This window comes from Bombina bombina, chromosome 12, assembly GCF_027579735.1.
Source record: "Bombina bombina isolate aBomBom1 chromosome 12, aBomBom1.pri, whole genome shotgun sequence".
Taxonomy (NCBI): domain Eukaryota; kingdom Metazoa; phylum Chordata; class Amphibia; order Anura; family Bombinatoridae; genus Bombina; species Bombina bombina.
The window spans coordinates 48,604,851-48,619,119 of NC_069510.1; the positions used below are offsets into that span (position 1 = coordinate 48,604,851).

General features: G+C 37.2%; 1 protein-coding gene across 3 annotated transcripts in view; it reads left to right on the top strand.

The window, feature by feature from the left end:
• Nucleotides 1-9,908: 9,908 nt before the first annotated feature.
• Nucleotides 9,909-14,269, top strand: part of DPH7 (diphthamide biosynthesis 7) — a 48,386-nt gene continuing 44,025 nt past the window's right edge. The window contains exons 1-3 of one of the 3 annotated variants that reach the window (XM_053696058.1): nt 9,937-9,968; nt 11,080-11,161; nt 13,176-13,340. In XM_053696058.1, the coding sequence (XP_053552033.1) occupies nt 13,200-13,340 (141 nt within the window). In that variant the 5' untranslated portion in view covers nt 9,937-9,968; nt 11,080-11,161; nt 13,176-13,199. Of the gene's footprint in view, nt 9,969-11,079; nt 11,162-13,175; nt 13,341-14,269 lie in introns of all 3 variants that reach the window. The other 2 variants (XM_053696056.1, XM_053696057.1) reach the window with 2 other exon arrangements.

Here is a 14,269-nt window from a genome sequence, read left to right on the forward strand (position 1 = left end):
CTAGAAGTCTTCCTGAAATCTTTAGTAGCTTCAACAAAATATTGCAAAGCTCTCACCACATCCAAAGAATGTAAAGATCTCTCCAAAGAATTCTTAGGATTAGGACACAAGGAAGGAACAACAATTTCTCTATTAATGTTGTTAGAATTTACAACCTTAGGTAAGAATTTAAATGAAGTCCGCAAAACTGCCTTATCCTAATGAAAAATCAGAAAAGGAGATTCACAAGAGAGAGCGGATAATTCAGAAACTCTTCTAGCAGAAGAGATGGCCAAAAGAAACAACACTTTCCAAGAAAGTAGTTTAATGTCCAAAGAATGCATAGGCTCAAACGGAGGAGCCTGTAAAGCCTTCAAAACTACATTTAGACTCCAGGGAGGAGAGATTGATTTAATGACAGGCTTGATACGAACCAAAGCCTGCACAAAACAATGAATATCAGGAAGTTTAGCAATCTTTCTGTGAAATAAAACAGAAAGAGACAAGATTTGTCCTTTCAATGAACTTGCAGACAAATCTTTATCCAAACCATCCTGAAGAAACTGCAAAATTCTAAGAATTCTAAAAGAATGCCAAGATAATTTATGAGAAGAACACCATGAAATGTAAATCTTCCAAACTCGATAATAAATGTTTCTAGAAACAGATTTACGAGCCTGCAACATAGTATTAATCACTGAGTCAGAGAAACCTCTATGACTAAGCGTTCAATTTCCATACCTTCAAATTTAATGATTTGAGATCCTGATGGAAAAACGGACCTTGAGATAGAAGGTCTGGCCTTAATGGAAGTGGCCAAGGTTGGCAACTGGACATCCGAATAAGATCTGCATACCAAAACCTGTGAGGCCATGCTGGAGCCACCAGCAGCACAAACAATTCCTCCATGATGATTTTAGAGATCACTCTTGGAAGAAGAGGCGGGAAAATATAAGCAGGTTGATAACACCAAGGGAGTGTCAATGCATCCACTGCTTGCATCTGAGGATCCCTGGACCTGGACAGGTACCTAGGAAGTTTTTTGTTTAGATGAGATGCCATCAGATCTATTTCTGGAAGCCCCTACATCTGAACTGGAGAAAACACATCTGTATGGAGAGACCATTCCCCCGGATGTAAAGTCTGACCACTGAGGTAATCCGCTTCCCAATTTTCTATACCTGGGATATGAACCACAGAAATTAGAAAGGAGCTGGATTCCACCCAAACAAGTATCCAAGATACTTATTTCATAGCTTGAGGACTGTGAGTCCCACCCTGATGATTGACATATGCCACAGTTGTGATATAATCTGTCTGAAAATAAATGAACGGTTCTCTCTTCAACAAAGGCCAAAACTGAAGAGCCCTGAGAATCGCATGGAGTTCCAAAATATTGATTGGTAATCTCACCTCTTGAGATTTCCAAACCCCTTGTGCTGTCAGAGATCCCCAAACAGCTCCCCAACCTCAAAGACTTGCATCTGTTGTGATCACAGTCCAGGTTGGACGAACGAAAGAGGCCCCTAGAATTATACGATGGTGATCTAACCACCAAGTCAAAGAAAGTCGAACATTGGGATTTAAGGATATTAATTAATTGATATTAATTGTGATATCCTTATATAATCCCTGCACCATTGGTTCAGCATACAAAGCTGGAGAGGTCTCATATGAGGGATTGCGTCCAATGCTGCAGTCATGAGACCTAAAACTTCCATGCACATAGCTACTGAAGGGAATGACTGAGACTGCAGGTTCTGACAGGCTGCAACCAATTTCAAACGTCACTTGTCTGTTAGAGACAAAGTCATGGACACTGAATCTATCTGGAAACCTAAAGAGGTTACCTTTGTCTGAAGAATCAAATAACTTTTTGGTAAATTGATCCTCCAACCATGTCTTTGAAGAAACAACACTAGTTGATTCGTGTGAGATTCTGCAGAACGTAAAGACTAAGCAAGTACCAAGATATCGTCCAAATAAGGAAACCCTGCAATACCCCGCTTTCTGATTACAGAGAGTAGGGCACCGAGAACCTTTGAAAAGATTCTTGGAGCTGTCACTAGGCCAAAAGAAAGAGCAACAAATTGTTAACACTTGTCTAGAAAAGAGAATCTCAGGAACTGATAGTGATCTGGATGAATCGGAATATGAAGATATGCATCCTGTAAGTCTATTGTGGAAATATAATGCCCTTGCTGAACAAAAGGCAGAACAGTCCTTATAGTCACCATTTTGAAAATTGGTACTCTTACATATCGATTCAAAATCTTTAGATCCAAAACTGGTCTGAATGAATTTTCTTTCTTTGAGACAATGAATAGATTTGAATAAAACCCCAGACCTTGATCCTGAAATGGAACTGGCATGATTATCCCTGATAACTCCAGGTCTGAAACACACTTCAGGAAAGCCTGAGCCTTTACTGGGTTTGCTGGAATGCGTGAGAGAAAAAATCTTCTCACAGGCGGTCTTACTCTGAATCCTATTCTGTACCCCTGAGAGACAATACTCTGAATCCAAATTGATCCAAACATCTTTGAAAAATTTTAATCTGCCCCCTACCAGCTGAGTTGGAATGAGGGCCGCACCTTCATGCGGACTTGGGGGCTGGCTTTGATCTCTTAAATGGCTTGGATTTATTCCAATTTCAAGAAGGCTTCCAATTAGAAACAGATTCCTTGGGGGAAGGATTAGATTTCTGTTCCTTATTTTGTCGAAAGGAACGAAAATGGTTAGAAGCTTTAGATTTACCCTTAGGTCTTTTATCCTGAGGCAAAAAAACTCCTTTCCCCCCAGTGACAGTTGAAATTATTGAATCCAACTGAGAACCAAATAATGTATTACCTTAAAAAGAAAGAGATAGCAATTTGGACTTAGAAGTCATATCAGCATTCCAAGATTTGAGCCACAAAGCTCTTCTAGCTAAAATAGCTAAAGACATAGATTTAACATCAATTTTTATAATATCAAAAATGGCATCACAAATGAAATTATTAGCATGTTGAATCAACTTAACAATGCTAGACAAATCATGATCCGATACTGGTTGCGCTAAAGTTTCCAACCAAAAAGTTGAAGCAGCTGCAACATCAGCCAAAAAAAGAAGAAGATGACCTGAATATAAATAAGCTTTCCTTAGATAAGATTCAAGTTTCCTATCTAAAGGATCTTTAAAAGAAATACTATCTTCTGTAGGGATAGTAGTACGTTTAGCAAGAGTAGAGATAGCCCCATCAAATTTGGGGATCTTTTCCCAAAACTCCAATGTAACTGCTGGAAAAGGATACAATTTTTTTAAACCTTGAAGAAGGAATAAAATAAGTACTAGGACTATTCCATTCTTTAGAAATCATATCAGAAATAGCATCAGGAACTGGAAAAACCTCTGGAATAACCACAGGAGGTTTATAAACAGAATTTAAACGTTTGCTAGTTTTAATATCAAAAGGACTAGTTTCTTTCATATCTAATGTAATTAACACTTCTTTTAATAAAGAACGAATATACTCGATTTTAAATAAATAAGAGGATTTGTCAGTGTCAATATCTGAGGCAGGATCTTATGAATCAGATAGATCCTCATCAGAGAAGGATAATTCAGTATGTTGCTGGTCATTTGAAATTTCATCAACCTTTTGAGAAGTTTTAAAAGACCTTTTACATTTATTAGAAGGCGGAATGGCAGACAAAGCCTTCTGAATAGAATCAGAAATAAATTATTTTAAATTTACAGGTATATCTTGTGCATTAGAGGTTGAGGGAACAACAACAGGTAATGAACTACTACTGATGGATACATTCTCTGCATGTAAAGGTTTATCATGACAACTATTACAAACCACAGCTGGAGGTATAACCTCCACAAGTTTACAACAAATGCACTTAGCTTTGGTAAAACTGTTATCAGGCTGCAGGGTTCCAACAGTGATTTCTGAGACACGATCAGATTGAGACATCTTGCAAATGTAAGAGAAAAAAACAACATATAAAGCAAAATTATAAATTTCCTTTATGGCAGTTTCAGGAATGGGAAAAAATGCAAACAGCATAGCCCTCTGACATAAAAAAGGCAAGAGGCAAATAGGAATGGGGTCTTAAATAATGAAAATATTTGGTGCCAAGTATGACGCACAACAAACAAAAAATATTTTTGGCGCCAAAAACGTCCGTAAACGACAGACTCGCTTCATAGATGACGCAACCTTGTGAAGGACTCGACATCAACTAAGATGCCGGAAATTACGAATTTATGACAACAAACGTAACTTTGCGCCAAAAAAAATCTTGCGGCAAGAACGACGCAATAAACTTTGGCATTTTGTGCCCTCGCGAGCCTAATTCTGCCCGCGAAGTTAAAAGACAGTCAATTTAAAAAAGAGACTATACCCCAGGTAAGAAATACATTTTTTACATAATAAAGCATTTCCCAGATATGAAACTGACAGTCTGCAAAAGGAAATATACTGAAAACCTGAATCATAGCAAATATAAGTACAATATATATGTTTAGAACTTTATATAAATACATAAAGTGCCAAACCATAGCCGAGAGTGTCTTAAATAATGAAAACATACTTACCAAAAGACACCCATCCACATATAGCAAATAGCCAAACCAGTACCGAAACGGTTATCAGTAGAGGTAATGGAATATGAGAGTATATCGTCGATCTGAAAAGGGAGGTAGATGAATCTCTGCGACCGATAACAAAGAACCTATGAAATAGATCCCCCGTGAGGAAAACCATTGCATTCAATAGGTGATACTCCCTTCACATCCCTCTGACATTTACTGTACTCTGAGAGGATTCGGGCTTCAAAATGATGAGAAGCACATATCAACGTAGAAATCATAGCACAAACTTACTTCACCACCTCCATAGGAGGCAGAGTTTGTAAAAACTGATTTGTGGGTGTGGTGAGGGGTGTATTTATAGGCATTTTGAGGTTTGGGAAACTTTGCCCCTCCTAGTAGGATTGTATATCCCATACGTCACTAGCTCATGGACTCTTGCCAATTACATGAAAGAAAGAAATGTTTTGAGTTTCATATCCCTTTAATTTAGCATTTCTCTATAGGGTAGCACTGATCGATAGATTAAGCTTTTGGTTCGCACTACGGTAGCCTTTTTCAACAAGGCAGTACATATCGCCAGAACACCGGCCACCACATCCAGAGGGGTTTTATACAGTAAAATGTGTAGTTTTCTACTGAAGCAGATATAATGTTGTATACACAATACATTAATAATGTTGCATTTCTTAAAAAAAAAATCCTGTTTTCGTGGGTAAAAGAGATACTAAACCCTTTGTAATTTACTGCTACTATCAATTTTTCTTTGGTCTTTTGCTATCTTTATTTAAATAGCAGGGATTTAAAGCTTAGGAGCCAGCCCATTTTAGGTTCAGCACCCTGGATAATGTTTGCTTATTGGTGGCTACATTTAGCAAACCAATAAGCAAGCATAACCCAGGTTCTCAACCAAAAATGGGCCGGCACTTAAGCTTTACATTCCTGCTTTTTAAACAAAGATAGCAAGTGAACAAAGTAAAATTGATAATAGGAGTAAATTAGAAAGATGTTTAAAATTGCGGCTCTATCAGAATGAAAGAAAATAAATTGGGTTTAGTGTCCCTTTAAAGACATATGCAGGCACTAGAGCAAAAATAATATGTGCTATTACATTAGAGCATTTTTTTTTATTTAAAGTAACATGAAACCAAATTTTGTTTCTTTCATTATTCAGAAAAGAGCGTGCAATTTCAACTTTCCAATTTCTTTATATTATCTCATTTGCTTAATTTTCTTGATATCCTTTGTTGAAAAGTATATAAAAATAGGCTCAGTAGCTGCTGATTGGTGGCTGCACATAGATACCTCGTTTTATTGGCTCACCCATGTGTATTGCTATTTCTTCAACAAAGGATATTTACAGAATGAAGCAAATTAAATAATTGGAATGTTGTTTAAAATTGTATTCTCTATATGAATCATGAAATAAATTATTTGGATTCCACGTCCCTTTAAACCTCACTGTTTTATATATATATATATATATATATATATATATATATATATATATATATATATATATATATATATATAGTTGTATGCAAAAGTTTCTATGATTTTCATTTATAAATAATTGGGTGTTTGGATCAGCAATTTCATTTTGATCTATCAAATAACTGAAGGACACAGTAATATTTCAGTAGTGAAATTAGGTTTATTGGATTAACAGAAAATGTGCAATATGCATAAAAACGAAATTAGACAGGTGCATACATTGTACTTGTTCCTCTGCATAAATGCCAGAGTAGATTTTGAGCAGTGTTTTGGGTCGTTGTCTTGTTGAAATATCCAGCCCCGGCGTACCTTCAACTTTGTGAATGATTCCTCAACATTATTCTAAAGTATCTGCTGATATTGAGTGGAATCCATGCGACCCTCAACTTTAACAAGATTCCCAGTACCAGCACTTGCCACACAGCCCCACATCATGATGGAACATCCACCAAATTTTACTGTGGGTAGCAAGTGTTTGTCTTGGAACGCTGTGTTTTTTTGCCGCCATGCATAACGCCCCTTGTTATGACCAAATAACTCAATCTTTGTTTCATCAGTCCACAGCACCTTCTTCCAAAATATAGCTGGTTTGTCCAAATGTGCGTTTGCATACCTCAAGCGACTCTGTTTGTGGCGTGTGTGCAGAAAAGGCTTCTTCCGCATCTCTCTTCCATACAGCTTCTCCTTGTGCAAAGTGCGCTGAATTGTTGAACACCATCTGCAGCAAGATGATGTTGTAGGTCTTTGGAGGTGGTCTGTGGGCTGTTTTTGACCGTTCTCACCATCCTTTGCCTTTGCCTCTCCGATATTTTACTTGGCCTGCCACTTCTGGTTTTAACAAGAACTGTGCCTGTGGTCTTCCATTTCCTCACTATGTTCCTCAGAGTGGACACTGACAGCTTAAATCTCTGCGATAGCTTTTTGTAGCCTTCCCCTAAACCATAATGTTGGACAATCTTTGTTTTCAGATCATTTGAGAGTTGTTTTGAGGCCCCCATGTTGCCACTCTTCAGAGGAGAGTCAAAGAGAACAACAACTTGCAATTGGCCACCTTAAATACCTTTTCTCATGATTGGATGCACCTGTCTATGAAGTTCAAGGCTTAATGGGCTCACCAAACCAGTTGTGTGTTCCAATTAATCAGTACTTGTAGTTACAGGTATTCAAATCAACAAGATGACAAGGGTGCCCGAATTTATGCCCCTGTCTAATTTCTTTTTGATGCATATTGCACATTTTCTGTTAATCCAATAAACCTTATTTCACTACTGAAATATTACTGTGTCCTTCAGTTATTTGATAGATCAAAATGAAATTGCTGATCCAAACACCCAATTATTTATAAATGAAAATCATGGAAATTGTCAGGGGTGCCTAAACTTTTGCATACAACTGTATATATATATATATATATATATATATATATATATATGTATATATATAAACAGATCCCCAAGGAAGGATAAGCACAGTCTTATGATTTCTTTCAGCTGCCAGGGTGCACTTTACAAACAAATCCAAAGTCCCATCACAAAAAGGCACTCGCTGGTCTTCATAAAATGTAACATTTATTTCAATTCATCAAAATAAAAGACATAACGTTTCAGTGCAATTTATACACCTTTGTCAAATGTCATAAGATTGGTTGCCAAAAAACATATAGCCCATCATACCCTCACCTGCTGTATATGCTTGTTAAAACCCATTTGCTCGACCACATTTTCCTGTAATAACATCATCACGCTACGATGTTAGCGTGACGCGTCACCACAAATTAGCTTACACCCTGTTGCCATAGAAACATATACAATATGAAGGAGCAGTTTGCAGAGATGCAGAGAAAACTAGTGATGAGAGGTTATGATGGTGAAATGGTCTGAACTACCAAGGAAAGGTTATTAAGTGCCCAAATGGGAAGGAAACATATGGAGCCCGGTGAGGGTACCCAGCAATTGAATTTTGTGACTACATATACCCCACATGTGAGGTGCTGAGGAAGTCAGTACAACAGCATTGGTCTCTTCTTGAATCAGATCCATCACTCCCATTTCATATGATGAAGCCACCACGGATGGTATACCGGAGAGCGGATAATCTGAGGGATTTATTGGTGAAAACCGATCCAATTGAGTGTTATCATAAGGATACCTGGCTGAAGACCTCAAAAAAGGGTATGCTTCACATGCGGAAGTTGTGTGACATGCAACAGCATGATGAGAGGCCAGTCATTCCAACACCCCCATATCAACAAGCGTTATGCCATCCGCCACAGGTTATCATGCACAAGTACGTATGTTATATACATGTTAATTGGCCCATGTTCTTTGGTTTAACATCGGCCAACCATCGTTGTGCTATTCGGGAGGCCCTCAGCAAGGGGGATTCAGAACAACCAGTGGCACGCCACTTCGCCAAGTATAATCATGGCGTATCAAGTCTTAGATCAATTCTGATTGATCATGTTCCTCCTCTAGCTAGGGGTGGCAACAGAGCTAGATAGCTACTACAAATAGAAACAAAATGGATCCATACAATGGACACTTTCTTACCAAGAGGGCTAAAAACTTTCCTGGATTTTGGGCCATTTTATACCAAATGACTGATGTCTGGGCTAACATATTACCTTACTGGAGAAAAGTAATTACCTGATGTGGATCCACATGCTCACTGTTGCTGATTATACAGCATTGTCCCCATCAAGACGATGTATGTCACAAGTGGTGTAATACACTTCCGTGTATATGTTGCTATGGCAACGGGGTGTAAGCTGATTCGTGGTGACGCGTCACGCTAACGTTGTAGCGTAATGACGTCATCACAGGAAAACATGGTTGAGCTAATGTGTTTTAACGAGCATATAAGGCAGGTGAGGGTATGATGGGCTATATGTTTTTTGGGTTCTGCTTTTTGGGAACCAATCTTATGACATTTGACAAAGGTGTATAAATTGCACCGATACATTATGTCTTTTTTATTGATTAATTGAAATAAATGTTACATTTTATGAAGACCAGCGAGTGCCTTTTTGTGCTGGGACTTTATATATATATATATATATATATATATATATATTCATGATTCAGATAGAGCATGACATTTTAGGCAAGTTTCTAATTTACTCCTATTACCAATTTTTCTTCATCCTCTTGTTATTTTTATTTAAAAGGCAGGAATGTGATGCATAGGAGCTGGCCCATTTTGGGTTGAGAACCTGGGTTATGCTTGCTTATTGGTGGCTAAATGTCAGCCACCAATAAGCAAGCATTATCCATGGTGCTGAACCTAAAATGGGCTGGCTGCTAAGATTTATATTCCTGGTTTTTAAATAAAGATAAAAGATTACGAAGGTAAATTAGAAAGTTGCTTAAAATGTCATGCTCTGAATCATGAAAGAAAAAAAGTGGGTTCAGTGTCCCTTTAATACATATTTTCTTTTTACACTTTTATGTTTTAATTTTTCAATTTAAACCTCTTCTTATGTATGTTAGGATCTATTTGTATTTTATTGAATTGCACCATCTGTATTATTGCGTTCTGTAGTAGTTTAACTATTTTATCTCTTGCTATATAGCAGGTTTCTTTTTATGATTGCTCATTACGTTTTATTTGCATGAATAAGCAAAACAATATTTATTTTAATTAATGTCTTGTTTGCTAACATAATTAAAACAAAATACGATTATTTTATGGGGGGAAACTAACAGCGAAACCATCTTCCTGAGTTCCTGTCCGACTCCTCTGAGACGAGTGCAATATCCCAGAATGCAACTCTGACTGTATTTAGAAGAAACTCTTAAGCTATTGGAGTAATGTGCTGTCAATCAATGTGACGTAAAATGCCCGCCCCTTTCAAGGCCCCCGGAAGTAGTTGAAGATCCTGGGCAGTGACAGAGATAGAGAGAGTGGGTGCATACTGGTGAGTTGGGATCATATTAGTGCTGCTCGTCACACTGCAGCTAAAGGGGAGAGACAATAATTATATATAAATAGAAATAATCTATCTTCAAATGTCCCTTACAGCCTCTGCCAGTCCAGAGGATGTTACATTACACCTTGTCCTGCAAACTCTAATTAGCTCTTAACAGGGTTTGCCACCACATTCCAGTTATGTGACATAATAACCCCTAACAATGTAAGGGGACATTATCTTCCCCCTTCCCCAAGTTAGTTTAATGCAAGTGTCACCCAGCATGCACTTATCACTCTCTAAAGTAGCAGATTAGTAGCAACATTTAGATCTTTGAACAGTGCAAGTAAAGGGCTATAAATAGTGTTTAAAATGCAAATTTTCTATACCATGAGTGATACTTTTGCAATATGCTTGTGTCTGCAGTTTTGCAAATGTGTAAATACTGCAAAAAAAAAATGTAATCATACAAAACTGTGCTGTTGTGCATTGCAAATATTTCCTTTCCTGTTTAAATTGATGTTGCACATATCATATCATGCATACCAGAAAATGTACATTTTGTATTTTTTCCATTTAAAAATACTATGTAAAAGGTGTACATACCGAGACTTGCAAGATATGTTTCATACTGAGGTTTTATTTACTCATTGTCTGATATAAAATGCTTCCAAATCTTAATTGAAGGCCAGTGGCAAAATACCCATAGTCTCTCTAGAAAAAGTGTATCTATTCAGCTCAAAAACATGTTTTTTTTAAATAAAAATTAAGAACAGTATATTTTTGAAATGCACACGTTTAGCTGTGACAAAGCAAATACAAACTCAAACATAAATCTTTTTTTATCTATCTTTTTATCTCTCAATCTATCCATCTATCACCTTTTAAAGGGACAACATACCCTACATTTTTTCTCCCCTTTAATTTGTTCCCAATGATCATTTTACCTGATAATTTACCTTTTATTTTGACATTTGCAATAACCTATTTAGCCTTTGCTTTCCTTACCTATCCTAAAAGATTGTATAGTTAAAGGGACACTGAACCCAATTTTTTTATTTCATGATTCACATAGAACAGCGGTTCCTAACCTTTTTTCTCTCCTGTACCCCTTGATTAGGCTTTTCATTGATGAGTACCCCCTCTCTTCATTACTTCCACCCATCCCTCAAAATAAAGGAAGCACTTTTTTTATAGGGGAGGTAAGCTATACCTGAATGGCATACGACTGTACGTGTATCAACAGGATTAAAGCTCAGATCTTATTCTCAGGAGTCCTGCTGTGTGGCTGGTGCTCCTAAAAAAGGCCCTGGGGGGGGGAGTAATGATCATAAAAATAAATATTTAAATTTGTGAGATCAGATTGATATTAACCACCCAGCCACTATGAACGTTTTTAGTTGGAAGTGAAGCAGTCTGAATCAAGCAAGCACTAGAAGCAGTACTTTACTTACCGGCACTGACTATAACTTATTTGGGGATGCAGACCTGCCTCGCCTGTGTCACTCGCAATCTCAACGGCTCTATCACACGTGTCCACGTAGCTATGCTGCTGCAGTGCCGCTTCTATTTGAGCACTTGCAGTCAAAATTGTGTGCATGGGACAGAGGTGGGTGGAGCAGGAGGCTAAGCTGTCTGGTGACACAGGGTGATCATTAATATGTGGACCGGAGTCATCCACACCCGGTCCACATATTTCAGGTGCAGGGGCTCCCATCTGCCTATATGCCAGGCCAGGACTTCATTTGTCACTTTCCGGCTAAATGCTCCTTCCTTCCACAGTTCCACAATGCTTATTAGTTGATGACCCATTGAGAGTGCCCCCCGACCCTCCCCCCGCATCTTCCGCCATTACCAACAATATTTTTGCGTACCCCCAACCGGCCTGCCAAGTAACCCTAGGGGTACATGTACCCCAGGTTGGGAACCGCTGACATAGAACATGCAATTTTAAGCAACTTTCTAATTTACTCCTATTATCAATTTTTCTTCATTCTCTTGGTATCTTTATTTGAAATGAAAAATTGTGAATTTAGATGCCGGCTCATTTTTGATGAACTACCTGGGTTGTTCTTGTTGATTCGTGGATAAATTCACCCACCAATAAAACAAGTGCTGTCCAATCTACTGAATCAAAAAATGGGCTGGCTCCTTAGCTTAGATGCCTTCTTTTTTCAAATAAAGATAGGAAGAGAAAGAAGAAAAATTGATAATAGAAGTAAATTAGAAAGTTGCTTAAAATTGCATGCTCTATCTGAATCACGAAAGAAAAATTTTGGGTTCAGTGTCCCTTTAAGTATTGGCTATGTAAAAGCTGTATAAACACAGAAGAAATGACACTACCAATAGGGCTTAGGAGTGATAAGTAATAAAATGCTCATTTAAAAAATATATATTTAAGTATTGTTCTTTGACATACAGACAGCAATAATATAAAGAAGCATGTGTGTGTACAGTAAGTGATAAAATAAGGAGATCTGATTTCTCTGCAAGCTCAACCCATTTTAATTAGCTGTGATTTCTAAGAACAAACTGAGCTATTGCATATACAAAAATAAATGTAAAAAAGCAATTTCTCATACATTCTTTACTCTGCAGTCATTGGAAACACATTAAGGAAAACACTATTTTACAATATACTGTCCCTTTAAAGGGACATATAGCAAGTTGGGATAGAGACAAAATATAATAATATGTACTTTAATTACTTTACCTGCAAATTTATACTGCAGTGTCTCGCCATTAACTATTTCTTTTAAGTTTCTGAATTGTACAGCTCTAACTCCCCCCACATATTTCCGTATATGGCTGTATCTATAGCCACATTTGATTTGGTAGAATGCAAGACTTTAACACTCATTATATGCTGGAGCACGCCTAGAAGCAAATAAACTGCTGTGAACTCAGTTGGAATACAATGCCTGTGTTTCTGATGCTAAATACTGATAAGGGGGATGGATCAGACACCTCCAGACAGCATAGCTTTGTAACTAATTTTGCTTATTTTTGAAAATGATTTTAAAATACTTGCCAGTAATTTTGAAACAATTTTCAATGCAAACAATTTTTTACTTAATTAGCCCTTTTATGATATGCACAGATCTCAACATGTTTTATGGCACTTTAATACTGACTGCGTCTCTTACCTTTTTTACATAGATCTATTGGAATACAATAATGCTTTAGCTATAACAATCTCTTGCTACTTTGTGACAGGAGGTGTGATGGTAATAGCTGGACATGACCACCTACTGCAAGACTCAGACATTGCAAGTCATAGACACCGAATACAGTGCCGACGCTGTAGAGTGGTGCCCCCTGGCTGACTGGTGCAGTATTCTGGCATGTGGAACGTACCAATTAAAGAAACCAGATAGCAAAGTAAGTGACTTTAAATCTGATTTGCTTAAAAACAATTGTATAACGTGAACATTTGTATGTGAATTTATTTACCAGAAACGTGCAGACACACAATACAGTATATATAACATAAAATTTCCGCTAGTCCCAGACAAGAAAAAATAAATAGACTTTTTCCTATCTTTAACATTGAGTGCACTTTTCCTCACTGGGCTACTAACCCTGAATAGTAAACCATAGTGATATTTTTCCTCACATATTTATCTTCTCTCATTAAAGGGATATTAAACAGTATGAGATTGTAATATAAAATGTTTCATTATGTGTAGTTTAAAAAACTTTGTCATATACTTTAATTATTTATTTTGTCCCCTTTTCCTGTAAAAATTTTTTTTATTCCACTGTTTTTATAAAGTAATGGACTCCATGTCTAAATTTAAAGGGACATTATACACTAGATTTTTCTTTGCATAAATGTTTTTTAGATGATCCATTTATGTAGCCCATACAGGGTTTTATTTTGTAAAAATGTATAGTTTTGCTTATTTTTAAACAACATTGTGCTGATTTTCAGACTCCTAACCAAGCCCCAAAGTTTTAGGAGAATACTGATGTATGCCTACTCCAGCTTGCTCCTGTTTGTGTCAAGGGTCTTTTCATATGCAGAGGAAGGGGAGGGGGGGGGAGTGTCTGCTTTCACTGGGTGTTCCAGTCAACCTAATCAAACGTGCTAAACTGGGAGCTTCTAAGTAAGTTTTTAAAAGGTTTTATACTGTATTTTTAGATCAGCATCTGTGCATGTTTTCTTTATAGTAGTGTCTTATCTTACTTTCCTGCTGAAAACAAATAAGTGCAGATATAAAACAGACTAATACAGACAAGGTTATGCACAGATTCAACACAGCTCTGTTTACACAAACTCTACTTTATTGCCTGGCTTATAGATCTTT